At 45.9% G+C, this 14,485-nt stretch overlaps 1 protein-coding gene across 1 annotated transcript in view; it reads right to left on the reverse strand.

Moving 5' to 3' along the window:
• Nucleotides 1–8,430: 8,430 nt before the first annotated feature.
• Nucleotides 8,431–14,485, reverse strand: part of Fbxo9 (F-box protein 9) — a 28,767-nt gene continuing 22,712 nt past the window's right edge. The window contains exons 8-13 of the mRNA XM_005002204.4: nt 12,981–13,099; nt 12,585–12,675; nt 11,756–11,851; nt 11,502–11,595; nt 9,898–10,049; nt 8,431–9,197 (exon numbers count right to left, since the gene is read on the reverse strand). Of these exons, the coding sequence (XP_005002261.1) occupies nt 9,089–9,197; nt 9,898–10,049; nt 11,502–11,595; nt 11,756–11,851; nt 12,585–12,675; nt 12,981–13,099 (661 nt within the window). The 3' untranslated portion in view covers nt 8,431–9,088. The remainder of the gene's footprint in view (nt 9,198–9,897; nt 10,050–11,501; nt 11,596–11,755; nt 11,852–12,584; nt 12,676–12,980; nt 13,100–14,485) is intronic.

Below are 14,485 nucleotides of genomic sequence, written 5' to 3' on the forward strand. Positions count from 1 at the left end.
TACAGGGAGAAAGTCTGCTTGCAGATTCCTTTGGGGCCACTGTCTCCAAGACGATAAGCGGGCTCGGTAAAGAACTGACTTCCTGTCTTCGGGTGCAAAGGGGTACAGGGCAGAGAGACGTTTTGAGTCTCTGTCTTGCTTTCCAGAAAACAGAGAATAGGCAACATTTCCTGCATTTTGACTGCCTTCAGCTCAACAATCCTTTCTGTTTTGGGGAGAAATACTTTGGTTTTCTCGATAGCTTCCATTTAACCCTAATCCTATGGCGTGCTGGGCTTAACACTGATACCGTGTTCTTGTGACAGCAACCCTGCGGCAGTCTGCATGGCCCTGGACACAGATGCGGCTCCGTGGTGAAGAGCCCGTGGCAAAGGCTCTGGGGAGGCTGGAGTCAGGCGCAGGGCTGGCTGACCCCAAGTCTGCAGCCAGTCAACAACTCTGCTACTTCGCTGTGTGTCAGGCTCTGACAGGGAGAGGCCTCAGACTTGCATGTCTGGCTGGACTATGATCCTCTCTTACCCATTCGGGTTGCCAGGAACCCAAAGGCGTCAGGTTTAAGGTCCGAAGGGCCCAGAGCTGAAAGGCTGTCAGCAAACCCAGCAGCAGCCCTGTTGGAGCAGGCAGGCAAAGCTGCCTGGTGCACTAGGGGAAGAAGGCCCCGGGCTCTGAGGGTTTGGCGGGATCCAGGGTGCATTTGTGGGGCATCGCCTTGGGCCACACTGTGTGCTGGGGGTCTCTGAACTCGGGACAGATCGAGTCTTTGGAGTGCACTGCCCAGCCGGCTCTGGACCTCAGGGACCCCCGGCACCACGGACAGGGAAAGGGCTGGCAGAGGCCGGAGGGAAACTACACTGTAAGGAAATGTAGATCATAAGGCCAGCAGAGGCCATCTGTCCTGGTCAGCTTGGGATAATAGGGACATGCAGAAGAGGCTGGGGAAAGTGGGCGTGTGGGCTCAGCACTTCTCCCAGCCTTCGGGAACCCTGGCTCCAAAGTCTCCCTTAGCAAGCACAGAGACTGGAGTGCATCCACAAGGCCCCCCGCGGATGGGTGTGGGAACTCCCTAGAGAGTAAAATTATGGCAATCGGGGGTCTAACGACAGTCACCTACTCCTCACAGAGGGAAGCACTATGGACAGAATGGATAACCTTCATTCTGAGGTAAACCTGAGGGAGGCCTTTGCACTGGAGTCTGGTTTAGGATGGCTGATCTGGGGTAACTGTTGAAACAGGTTACTCTTTTCACTAAAAAGTACTCTGGTTTGACAGCAGATTGACCATATGACCACTTCTCTTATACAGCAGGTTTCAATTTACTATTCCTCTAGCCTGGATATAATAAATCACCCGGAAAAGCCATTTTGTCACCAGAAGCTGGTCTACTGATATTTCTACATTATAACTCCTCAGCTGCTGTGTGCACACACTCACACCTCTCACCTAGTGTGAGGCCGTGTTGTGCCACGGCTGTGGACTCGCAGCAAGCAGGAACAAACACACAAGCCAGGAGGGCTTTGACAGCTGCCCACCAGGATGGCCGTTGGCTACATGGAGGCACCCGGGCCCCAGAAACGGGCACAAACCAGGCCATCTGTCCACTGCAGAGAGGCAGCCTGGTTTCCCTTCTGTTCCCTCCCAGCTTTCCACATCCAGGCGCTCACCCCAGGACCCCTTTCCTGTTCACCCCAAAGCAGAATTTTCGGTTTCCTTTCACAACCACCCCCAAGTGGCCAGGTAGAAACTGATGCAGGAAACTGAGGTTTGCTCGCTGGCCGAGGGCAGTGTGGCCAGGTGTGTGTGGCCGTCCATCAGGATGAGCGCATCGCGCCTGCTTTTCTGTGTGGAAACCAGCTCCCCCCCACGCGTGACCACAGCCACCGAAACAAACCACTCAGGACCAGAGCGTCATCTAGTGGCAAAGCGTTCTCCTCTTTCATCCTCTTAGGAGTTGGTGGCCTGCTTTAGCTCAGCTGGGGGCTGACAGTCCTCAGAGTTCCGGAGCAGAAGCTTGGGACCCATCACTCAGAGGAGCCCAGCCCTGTCCTGGGGTCCGCACTGAGGCCAAGGGTGGAGCAGGGCTTTGGGGTTCGATCTGTCCCCCAGGGATCTGCGGTGAGACAGCAGTGCACCTCAGCCCTCTTCCGTTCAGTTTTATTCTTCATAAAATGGAGACAATACCTGTGTTTTATGACCACAAATCAGATCATCCCTATGAACTAAAGCTGTTTGCCCCGTGCTTAATGCTAAACTCTTAAAATGCTATTGTATGCTAGCATTGCAGGTTAAAGCTAGTCCTTTGTACTGTTTTGAGATAGGGTCTCACTAAATTACCCAGTTGAGGCTTGACTTTGTAACCATCCTGTCTCAGCCCTCTGAATAGCTTTGGTTACAGATGTGTGACACCATGCTTGGCAAGCTCTTAAAGTTTTAAACAACTTTGTTATTCAACATGTGTTATTGAACTGTGTTTATTGAACAAAGTTTCTCTTTTTAATGTGCATGTTATACTTCTATTTTATTTTATTTGTTACTGGGAATTGAACTAATGATCTCACATTTGCTAGGCAGGTGCTGTGTTGCTGAGCTATATCCCCAGCCCACATGATAAGTTCCTTTTTTCTCCATTTTTATTTTAATTTTTTTTTTTTTTTGTCTTTTTCCTTTTTATCGGTACCAGGGATCGAATTCACAACTGCCTGCTTGCAAGGCAGGCGCTTATGCCGCTGAGCTAAATCCCCAGCCCCACCATTTTTAATTTTTAAATTGATGAATCATAATTGCATACAGAAGGGGTATAACATGGTGTTCTGAGACATGTATGCATTGAGAAATGGGTAAATCAGGTAAAGTAACATATCTGTCACCTCACTTAACCTTCCATTATAACATTTAAAATATACCCTTCAGACAATTTTGAAATGTGTTAACTATCATTACCATGCTACATGGTAGATCTCTAGAACTTATTTCTCCTGAAACTTCATATACCCATTAGCTAGTGTCTCTCTTTTCCCTGTCCTCAGCCTCTAATCATCTTACTTTTATGATCATCTTACTTGATTCTTTTTGACTTTTAAGGAGTGCTTTTAAGTGAGATAATGTGACATGCAAGTTCTTTTTAAAATTTTAAAAAATTTTTTAAAATTTTAAATAGAACAAAACAAAACAATTGAAACAACTTTGGATTCTATAAGTGAGCCAGTAGGAAATCAACAATAGTTAAACAAGACAGTAAGAAACCAAAAAAAGTTACCATGCTGCACATTGTTATCCTCAAATAGTTGCTCAGACTACTGGGAGGAAACTGATGCAGGAAACAGGTTTGCTCGCTGGCCGAGGGCAGCGCGGCCAGGTGTGTGCATGGCCGTCCATGCACAGTTAAACAGTATAAGCCCGAATTTGCTTCTTTACTTCGGTCACATCATTTCAGAAACTTGGGTGTGTGGCTTCTAATTTCTTCTGAGTCTGTGTCTTCTGGACTTGTTCTGGGTGAGACACAGGCATGCAACATTAACAGAACAATTTAAGTACTAGGTTGTCTCTTTGTTTTAGTTACTATCATTTCAGAAATCTCAGGTGTGTGGCTTCCAATTCTTTAATGCCGAAGCCTCCCAGACTTGCTTAGGTGGGGCTCACCCTGGGCCTGGTGGCTGGCTCCTTGGACCTGCGTGTCCTCTTCTTCCTGGGCCCATGGTGACAGGCTGGCTTTCTTATTGCTACTGGATTCCAGAATTACCTTCTCCTTGGCTTTAAGTTTCATTTCAGATTCTTTCTGGGTCCTTGGGGACCCATTTCTCTCTTTTTTCTCTTCCTTATATTGCTATAGTCCAGTGTCTGGACACCAAATCCTGGAGACACTCTTTGCTGCTTATCACTCTGCCATTCTCCTGAAAGTCCCAGCATGCAAGTTCTTAATGGGCCTCAAATTTTAAATTCATGTTTAAACATTTTCCCCACTTGTTATTAGCACGTTTGTAGTGCATAATGCTTACATTCCATATGGGGAGCTGGTCCATGTGCATAACACATCCTAATTTCTTTTCTCATCCCCCCCCCATCTCGTAAAGATGGGGATTGGTACTATCAAGTCCTTTGCATGAATTCTTTCCAGAACCTTATTAAAGCCCTTAGGCCCCAAACTAGGCAAATAACTCCTCCTCCACGTGGGGATAAGTGACAATATAGGTTCTCTTTAATGACTGAATTACCCCACAACTAAACTGTACTGAAAAAAGAATCAGTCCCACATCTGCAGTCAATAAACAAGTAGGAATATTCGTAAAGGACTTCGAAGTCAACTTCCAGCTTTAGCATCTTATTTCACCTGAAATTTAAAATTCAAAACAAATTTAACTGTCTTGTTTGTAATAACAGTCTTCCAGCACTTGATTTTTTTTTTTTTTTATCGGTGCCGGGGATTGAACTCATGACCACCTGCTTGCAAGGCAGGTGCTTATGCTGCTGAGCTAAATCCCCAGCCCGCATTTGATTTCTTTTCATGGGCTCATTTCATGGGTGTGTTTCTTTTCCCTCCCTGAAGATTTATTTTTGTATTTAAATTTTAGGCTACCCGCATTTAAAAAATTTTTCCATGTCCCATTTCTGTATTTATTTACTAGGTTTTTCTTTCTGTATTGCATATTTAGAAACCTTCTCTCCAGTGCACAGCATTCCTCACTGTCCACTGTACCTGGGAAGCGGTCACTGAGATGCCGATGTGGTCCGTGTGGACAGGAGTGGGTGTACCTGATCTGTGACACCCAAGTGTCAGTATCTGTAGGTGTGTTTGGAGGCACGGTGGAGGGCCTCTTCCTGGAGAGGAAGCTCTCTGTCCTGCCCAGGAGATACCAACTTGGCACTGTGAGCCCTGCCAGCTGCAGGGAACCCTTCCTTTGGGGTCTCGCTGCTCCCCCTGGTGCCTATCTGCAGTTAGAGGTCTGTGCGCCCTTTTTAGCTCCCCAGGCGTCTGGCTGAGGTCCCCAAGGCCTTTTGGAACAGTAACAACACATGAAGCAGCAGCTACTTTACCAGATGTTGTTCGAAGCAATGGAAGGGTAACCTGTGGTTCTGCTACTCTGGGGGATGGTTACCATTACTTCCTCTAACGTAGTGTTGACACCGAGAGTTTAAACGTGCTCAGAAGCACGGCATGGACCAGTGTTTCAGTTCGGCCTTTCTGGTTTCTACTTCTCAAACAGTCGCCTGTCCCTTTAGTGCCCCTCCTGTCTTGTCTTGGGGGCGTAAGCCTTCCCACTGCCTGTTGCTGTCTTAGTGGGATTTTAGAGGAGCAGACAAAGACGGCAGTTCTGTTCACATACACGACGAAGGCTGGAATCCCATTTCAGGTACAGGTGGCTGTCCGGCCAGCAGGACCAATGGACAGCGCTGAGCGGACCCTACCATGCTGGCCCATCACTTGTTCCTGCTGGGTCCAGTTAGACCGCGTAGCCTTAACCCACATGTCACAGCTGTTATGTGGGGCTCTTGCTTACGCTCAGCACTGTCAGCAGGGAGATGACGGGTCAGCTCTGGAGACCCAGAACAGGAAAGCACCAGAACTGGAGGTGCTTCCCTGTGTGAGAAACGCATGTATTAGCATTGAATTAGAAAACCACAGTATCTGAAGAGATGGTTGGATTGTGAAGCCATCAAAGCTGTGAACAGAATGATGTACATGGCACTAAAGCAGGGAAGGCTTACAAAGCCTTGTGTTCAGCATCTACATGTGTGCTGTGGACTGGACCCAGGACCTGGGGTACACGCAGCCTGCCCTCTACCACAATGAGCCACACCCGAGCTCCACAAGGCCATTCTTAATACATGCACAGAAAAAACCCAGCAGGAAAACACCCTACCATTAAGCGTAGCTCCTCCAGCGCCAAGGATGAGGGTCCAGGCTGCTGCCCACCCTAGATGTGTCTCAGTCTGCACACCCTGCTCCCACAGGCCACAGGTCCACCGTGCCCTCACTGTGGTGGGTGCAGGAAGGGCAGGGAAGGGGGAGGATGCAGGCCAGGGGGCAGCGGCACACATGTTCACCCGGAGGCAAGGATGTCTCCCAGCATGTGCCTCAACTGGGATGTGAAAGGCAGCTGCGGAGACAGCATCTGTGGCTCCGTGGTACCGGCACCACTGGACCTTCCCAGGGCTTCTCTGTGACGTGGGGATTGGGAGGAAACTCAGCACAAGACGAAGCACAGCCTCCAGTGAGCCAGCTGGCGTGTGGGCTGGGACCCCGGAGCGCCCCACCACCCCCCAGCTGGCTGATTTGGAGGACTGGGCGGACCCAGGGTGAGAGGATAGCAACCTAGGTGAGGGAACAGCTTGATGCTTGTGTTGACTGACTCTGCAGGCCTGGGCATTTATTTGGAGGATGGCAGTGTGCACTGCGGCACCTGTGGGGGATTTCCTCCTTCTTACTTTTGAAATCCAATGTTTTATTCCATTTTACTGTTTTGTTTTATTCCTGGCTGATAACCTGAGCAACTATTCTGAAGATAACAATATGCAGTATAGCAATCACTGTTAAAGTTCTATCATCTTGTTTTGAAAACCTAGTAGCTATTGTTTTTGTTTTGCTTTCGTTGTTTTTTAGGTTTGCATCTTTTTTTTTTTCTTTAAAAAAACGTACAACAGATATCGTGAATTGGGAAGAAACTGTTCCAAAGAAAAGACAAACTGGTGGGGAAAGGAAGAATGGGTAAAAGGAAAAAAGCATATACGCGCTAAGGCAGCGACACAGCTGGCTTGTTTGTTCCTTGAAAACTGTTTCGTGCCAATGTTGTTTAGACAAGATAGCGTGCTGGCGTCCTGAACTCTGAATAACCACACGGCACCAAAACGCAAGGTATCAAGTATTGTAACTGCCCCACTGCCGCTTTCATTATGTTTTTCTCTTTAAAATAAATTTAAAAAATAAAATAAATAGAGCAAAGGAAGGGCAGTCCTGAGATTACAAACCTATGGCAAGATATGTAGACAACAGGTTTCACAGCTCAAATTCTGGTTGTGTGTATGTGTGTGTGTGTATTTTACTAAATATCTAATTTTGCTACAATACTTGCATATTTCTTGTATTTTTAAAAAGCAATTATTTTAAGCTGGGTATGGTGGTACACACCTGTAATCACAGCACTGGAGGCTGAAGCAGAAAGACTCAACGTTCAAATCCAGCCTGGGCAACTTAATCTAGTAAAACTCTGTCTCCAAAACACAAAGTGGTGTGTGGCTCATCTGGGTTTAACTCCTGGTACTATAATGCAAAGCGAAACAAAGTAACAGCATTTTAAATACACAGAAAATCGAATCTGTAAAAAAATTAAAAGCTCTATGCTACAAAACTGCTTTCCTGCTCGCCAAGGAATTGCTAAATTTGAGCTTGGTATCCACTCTTGGTCTCTCAACAGATTTTCTAATCCAAGGATGAACAGTGAAACACATTCCTTTAGCTCTGTTTGCCCTTGGAATACATTTCTATAGTTGTTTGACTATGTTCACAGTACCATTCTACAATCTACCAAAGACACACCATGAAGAGCTGCCTTTGTAGACCAACAGCTTATTTTTCATATTTCTGCAAAAAGTTCATGTGGTACTTAAAGGTCTCCTTGGGACAGTCTCCACATACGGGCAGGCTGCCGCAGACTGTGGGGCCCTCCCGTCTCGGGTGCCCGCGTGCTGGCACTGTGTGTTCTTTCCTGGCTCAGTTCTTTCCCTTCTGTACACACTGGACATACGGCTCTCATCGTTAACAGAGGAGATCTTTTTGGTTTTCATCTCTGATGCTGGGGACTGAAGCCACCATAGTCTCTAACACTGAGCTATAGTCTAGTCTCAGTGAGTTAGCTTTTCAAATGCCTGTCTTGCGCTGAACAGCAAGAATTTATGAAGTGTCTTTTTTTACTGTCAGTGTGGACGTGAAGCACAGTGGCTGACTTTGGAAAGTATCTGAGTATCCGACTCATTCTTTTTCCTCTTTTTTTTTGGTATGGGGGACCAAACTCATGATCTTGCGCTTACGAGGCAGGCACTTATACCACTGAGCTAAATCCTTGGCCCACGACTCCTTATATTTCAGACAGTGGAGGTGAACTAGAGACAGACTTGGAAGTTAAACCTTAACAGACTACTACAGGGAAGGGGTGCGCCCCCAAGTACATGGTAATACAGGACTTGGTGGGCTGGCTTGCTCCCAAGCTTCTTTCCAGGACGGAAACCCTCCAGCACTCTCACGAGAGGAGCAGTGATGAGACGGTGGAACTGTCCAGCTCTGAGGTGGCCACCCTCCCGCTTTCACATCTGGACGGCTGGCACCTGGTACAGCCTGGGCACAGCGAAGGGCCTGCTGCGTGGGGCCGGGACCTGCAAGCCTTCGCTGGCCTCCCTAGCTGTGCTAACTAAACATCTCATCTTCTCAAAAGGCAACCCAAGTTTCCTTGAAAGAATCATTTATTTATGATCTTTATTAGTTACAAGGTTTCAAACAAATTCAGAACAGGTTTTCACATTTTGAGCCTTTAGTGCAAACACACTATGCCATGCGCAAAATAAAGTATTTATCCAGTGAAATTCTCCCCTGATGCGCTTAAGTATTATGATGGTCAGGCAGAAGATGACTTAAATGACAGAAATCTGCTCATAAATCTGCTTGAAAAAAGAGTATGAGTTTACACCTCATTTTATGGGTGTATGGGGTGGGGGGAAGACAGGGTCTCGCTAAGTAGTCCAGGCTGGTCTTGAACTCACAATGTAGCCCAGGCTGGCCTTGAACTCATGGCGATCCTCCTGCCTCAGCCTCCTGAGTGCTAGGATAACAGGTGTGTGCCACCACACTTGGCCTTCTACCTCGTTAAAAAGTTTTTTACAACATAAATCTACTTAAACAACTTATAGTTTCAAAACAAAACATCCCCAAGAACCATCTATCTCTTTAAATAAAAAAAATAATTTATACTCTTTTTAAAAGAATTCCAACCATTTAAAATAAATCCCAATCCCATATATATATATAGATATATATATGTATTTATAACTTAGGTGCTCTTTGCGCTACGCGCTTTTATTCATGCAACGGGGGCTGGGCTTGAGGCTACAGAGGCCTCTCTGAGAATGCGGTGTAGCTCCTCACTCTGGCGAAGAACAAGGGGGTGTACATCTTGTCAATCTCAAAAGCAGTGACCGCTGTCTCACCAGTTGATCTGGAAAAAAGCACCAACCCCAGAGAATTTCAGTTCCTTTCCCAATACTCATGCATGTGTGGAAGGCAGTTTATTTTATGCATTAGCCTTTTACTTTGAATTCATCTTAGTAAATTCAGCACATTGTAGAACACTTGAAACGTTCATAACAGTGTGTAAAAGTCACTCATAATGCTGCCACTCACGCAGCCACACGGAATTGGGTTTGTTCCATCTCCTCAACCTCTCTGCGCCGGGGTCGGATATGACCGGAAACCCGGCTGCTTTTCACCGAATGTTCTGACATGAGCAGTTCCTGTCCAGAACCGATTTGTGACTGCAGACTGTTACAGTTTCTTATGTCACTCACCTACTATATGTCCCTGCTGGAGACTTACACTACTTAGCTATTAAAATAACCTGATATTTTTCATTATGTTCCCCAAGTGTCCTCCTACGAGGACTGCTAAGCCAAGGCCCAGAGAATGTTGAGGGGAAGCATGAGATGAAATGCTGCCTCAGCCTTTATCACTCCTCTCCCTAAACAATGAGCAGACTGGGAAGTCCTAGCACCTCACAGTGATCAGCTCACAGTGATCAGCAAGACACACGCTGCTATACCGTGCTAACTCTGAGAATTCAAAGCAAACAGAGGTCCTCAAGCTAGGGGTGAGGTGTGCACAGCCCCACTAACCCTGCTGATTTTATTGCGTTCACCTACTTGTAAGTAATGTGACAAGAATGATGGATCCAAATGAGTTTGTTGAATCTCTGGTGGCCACTGGAACACAGCTGTAGTCCCACATGAAAACTGTGTTCTGCTTCTTGTACGGGGACACGACGAAAATACCGGTATTTATAATCCAGTGGTTTCTGCAAAACGAAAGGTTCACAAGGGCCATTAGGAAACTTACGTTAAATATTCCTAGGAAACTTAAGTGTGATGGTGACACTAAAGTCACATAGTGTTTGTATACAAGGAAGAGTCATGCTGGATGTCACGTAAGAGTGAGCGCCCTAACCCTTAAGTACTCTGCAAAGGCCAGATCTCCTTCTATCACCACGTAACTCCATGTGTGAGATGACTGCGCATTTACACAACAGCCTCGGAATCGAAGATCTAGGGAGTCAAACAGGTCAACCAAAGCCACACAGCAGCTTCAGAGATGGGTAGTGAAATTTCTGATTTTTTTTAACCAGTAAACATTTAGGAATTTTTGAGGGAGAAAGTGATAAACTGACAAAGACTGAAGAAAAAGAGTGTAACTTATTTTTTGCAAGTACTGCTGCTAAAAATCACGAAATGCAAACAACATGAATGCTTTTGTTACAAAAAAGAAACCCAGAGTCCACATGGGCATTCATAAGTACTTTTATCAGACAAAAGCAGGCAGGGCCTCACAGTTGCAAGTTTGGCCTGAGAAAAAGCTGCTCACAGTCAACACCGCTCTTTGTCCACAGATCAGGAGCCCAGCACAGAGGTGTAGGCCAGTGGAGGCCCTCACAGGTGACAGGGGAAGAGGAAGCCCTGCCCTCACACTGCTAGAGAGCACAGCGGGATTCCAGGTGGAAATTTCTTTCAAAAGCTATCACTCAGAAAAAGGCAAGAGGCTAACACTTACTCTTCCCCACTAATTTTCCAGGTATATATGTTTTTTAATCAGGATTTTAGAAATGTATATGGAAAAATTTGTGTAAAACTAGACCTTCAACTTAGTCAGGGAATGAATGAATGAATGAATGTTTTTGAGACAGGGTCTTGCTATGTAGCTCGGCCAGGCCTTGAATATGACTATATGGCCCAGTCTGTATGTAGCCTCAAACTTTCGGCAATCTTCCTGCCTCAGCCTCCTGAGAACTAGGGTTACAGATGTGTGTCACCATGCCCGACCTCTGCTCAGGGAATTTAAAGCACTCTAGAACATAATAAACACCAGTGATCATGGTCCCAGGCCCCTCCCCATGTTCTCTGGAAGAACAGGAAGAAAGGAAGTTTCTTTCAACTAGAAATTGAAATCTGTCTAAAAATGAAATGATCTATACTTTAGGAAGGAAACCATCTGGAGAAACCACCTGATCCAATAAAAGAAGAACATCTTAAAAATCCCAGCCTTCTTCAGAGATAAGTGTAATAATGAAACACAATTTTTGGTGGTGGTGGTGGGGTGCCGGGGATTGAACTCACGACGTTGCGTTTGCCACGCAGGCACTTAGGCAACTGAGTTAAACCCCTGGCCCCATGAAATACAATTTCATCCACCTGGGAATGCCGGAATGGGTACACTGCTGAAACAAGGAAACTGTCCAGCCCCCTTATATACTCACTTCTTCTTTCTTCTTAGTTATCACAGCAAATACTTTGGTCTGATTGTCTGTATCTTGTGACAAGCGATAATGACCCAGCAGAATTGCTTCAGTTCTAAAAAGAAAGCATCGTAAGTCCAAAGGTGCTAAGCCGTTGCCACTTGTGCTTAAGCGAGCCGGTGGCTATGGCTAGGAAGCTCGGCTGCTTTTATAACCATGCAGGGCAGGTCTACCTGGGGCAGCATGGACCTGACAGGGCGCTACAGAAGCACTACCTGGTATTCCTGGTTCTTAAGCGGGGAACAATGGACTGGGGCTCCTCCGGGGTCGTCAGCATCATCACGCAGCCATCGGGAAAGAATCTCATGTACCTACAGGAAAAGACAGAGACACCAAAACACACCACGCACACACACAGTATAAAGCACGTCCTTGGTGTTCAGTGTCCAAGCCTACTTGGGGCTGTGGGATGGAAACTGAAGCACCATCAAAACAACAGCACCTGCAGCCGAGCAACAGGCACAGCGGCATTTTACTATCATCCTTAGCAGGAACTTGAATTTTACTTATATCACATAAAAATTAGATACTGCACCTTTATTACAGTTCTAAGTTTTCCTAAAACAGTAATTCATGTCAAGTAAAAGTGGGATCCAATAATTAGCACACGGTGGTCAATGTGAGTCTATTATTTCTCAATGATAACACAGTAACCCCCAACTTACAAACGAGTTCTGTTTCATGAGAATGCTGCTAGGACAGATCCACCTGTAATCTGACCAAGGGAGTTTTACACAGTACCCTGTGACAGTCTGCAACTCAAATGTTCGTGCGTCAGGGAATTACTGTACTGTCTAATAAACTCTAAGGCGGGAAATAATCGTGAGCGATTTTAAAAGGCAACTGCAGATAACTGTAACAAAAGGAAAGCTCAAAATATAATTTACGGGCTAACAGAAAACATGGTTTTTATTAACATTCCGGTTTTTGATTTCCTATGTCATAATACTGGAGAAAAACAGTGATGTTGTGGATATAGCAAAAGCAACAGACTAAAAAACTAGAGAGAGAATTTTCCACTCACTCAGTTTACTACAGTTGTACCTGTAATATTCCACTTGGTGCCAGGCTCTGTAGAAACCATCAAGGGACTGCTCCCCTTGGCGAATATACGTGGTTTTACTGATATACACGCCTGTAAAAATTAAGAAAATAAAAACTCTGAAAGCCACAATCGTGAAGGCAGATTAGGGGATGAGAAACAAAAGAAACAACTTTTATCAGGTACAGGTACAGATTCCCTATGATGAATGGATCATTACGTATTCCTAAAATATACCAATAAAAATCATTTTCTTTGGGAGAAACAGTTTATAATCATGTAACACAAATCCAGCTTTATTTTTATTGTGGTTTCCTTTAAAGAAGCCCAAAGCTCTCAGGTCAACTCTAGGAAATTGAGAGATCACTGTTTCTCCTGAGTTCTGGATTCTAACTTACCATCGAACCGAACCCGAGGCCGTTCTAAAAACATCTCTCTCCAGGATGAGTACGGAACAAGTTTAACACAGCTTCTGCCCCACACTTTCAAGCAGGCCAGACGCCAAATTTCAGGGTCTCTAGATAAAAAGCACAACATCAAAAATATAGAGCTGAGTCCCTAGAGATAGCCACACTGTTTCTCCTACCAGCCATTCTCTGTCCAATCAGTAGTTTGTCAGCACCTGTGAGGCCCTGTTTCCATGCTACAGAGAGAGACACTGAGAGGCAAGGCAAGCTGCCTGCTGTGTTAGCAGCGGCAGAGAAGAGTCCCAGGCGTATGCTCAGGAGAAAGCTGTCAGGCACAGCAGCACGTGCAGACCGATGATGGTGCCAGACAGCGAGGCCAGGAGGAGCCACCGCAAGGGTAAGGCTCGGAGGCAGGAGCGGGACTGAGGGGCTCAGGAAGAGCCAGAGGGGAAGCGCAGAAAAGGAAATGAGGTGCAGGTAGACTCCGTGACCTAGGGGCAGAAGCAGCAGACCAGGCAGCACCCTGCAGAGGGAGCAGCCACTCACACAGGCAGCGGCCGGAGGTTGGGAGCTCGGCTGACACTTTTAAAAGAACAGAGGGCAGAGCAGGACTCAGACAAACTTCATAGAGGAACTGAAAAGAAACCCAGAAGGGGCTGGGGGCTTAGCTCAGCGGCATAAGCGCCTGCCTTGCAAGCAGGCAGTCGTGAGTTCGATCCCCAGTACCGATAAAAAAATGAAAAAGACAAAAAAAAAAAAAAAAAGAAACCGAGAAACCCTGGAGGTAAAAAACGTAATGAACCAAATGATGAAAGGTAACAGAGAGTACCAACAAAGCTGACAAGGCAGAACAATCCTTCGACCTGAAGGCAAGTTGTCTGAAAACACATAATCCGAGGAGAAAAGAGGAGGAAAAGGATGAAGGGTACACAGCGTATGGACAGCGCCAAGGGAAGACGTACCAGCCAGTGGCGTGAGAGAGCAGAGAGTGGCAACGAGGTAAATGCTTATATGACACATTCACAACGGGGCCGTAACCCTGTCTCATCGCCTGGAGGTTCCGGTCTGAATGCACCAGGGCACACATGCGACTGTCCCACTGAGCAGCCAGTGCCCTCTCAGGAGCCTTGGATTAGTGTCCAGAAAAGGCGCTGACTCAGCAGTCCAGCGCCATCATGTTACAGTTCTTTCATATTAAAATGGTGTACAGAGTCACAGTACGGCTAATTTGTGATTCAGCAATTGGAAATGCATAAAACACACACCAGCAATAGGGTACTTGTGAGATTTCCATGTTAAAAATGTAAAGAATTACTGACAAACTATCCATAAACATAAATTTCTTTTAATAAAATAAATTTGTTGATTATTGTAATAAGTTTTAAAAATGGCATGACTTTATTTGTATTTTTATTTGGGCAGTAATTATTCAGATTCAAGCAACTAACTAGATTTGGTCCACTTATGCTTTTTTAATTAGTAAAAAGACCAATAAA

The sequence above is a fragment of the Cavia porcellus genome, unplaced genomic scaffold (genome assembly GCF_034190915.1).
Source record: "Cavia porcellus strain 051 isolate PalLab524CR breed Dunkin Hartley unplaced genomic scaffold, mCavPor4.1 scaffold_7, whole genome shotgun sequence".
Lineage (NCBI taxonomy): Eukaryota > Metazoa > Chordata > Mammalia > Rodentia > Caviidae > Cavia > Cavia porcellus.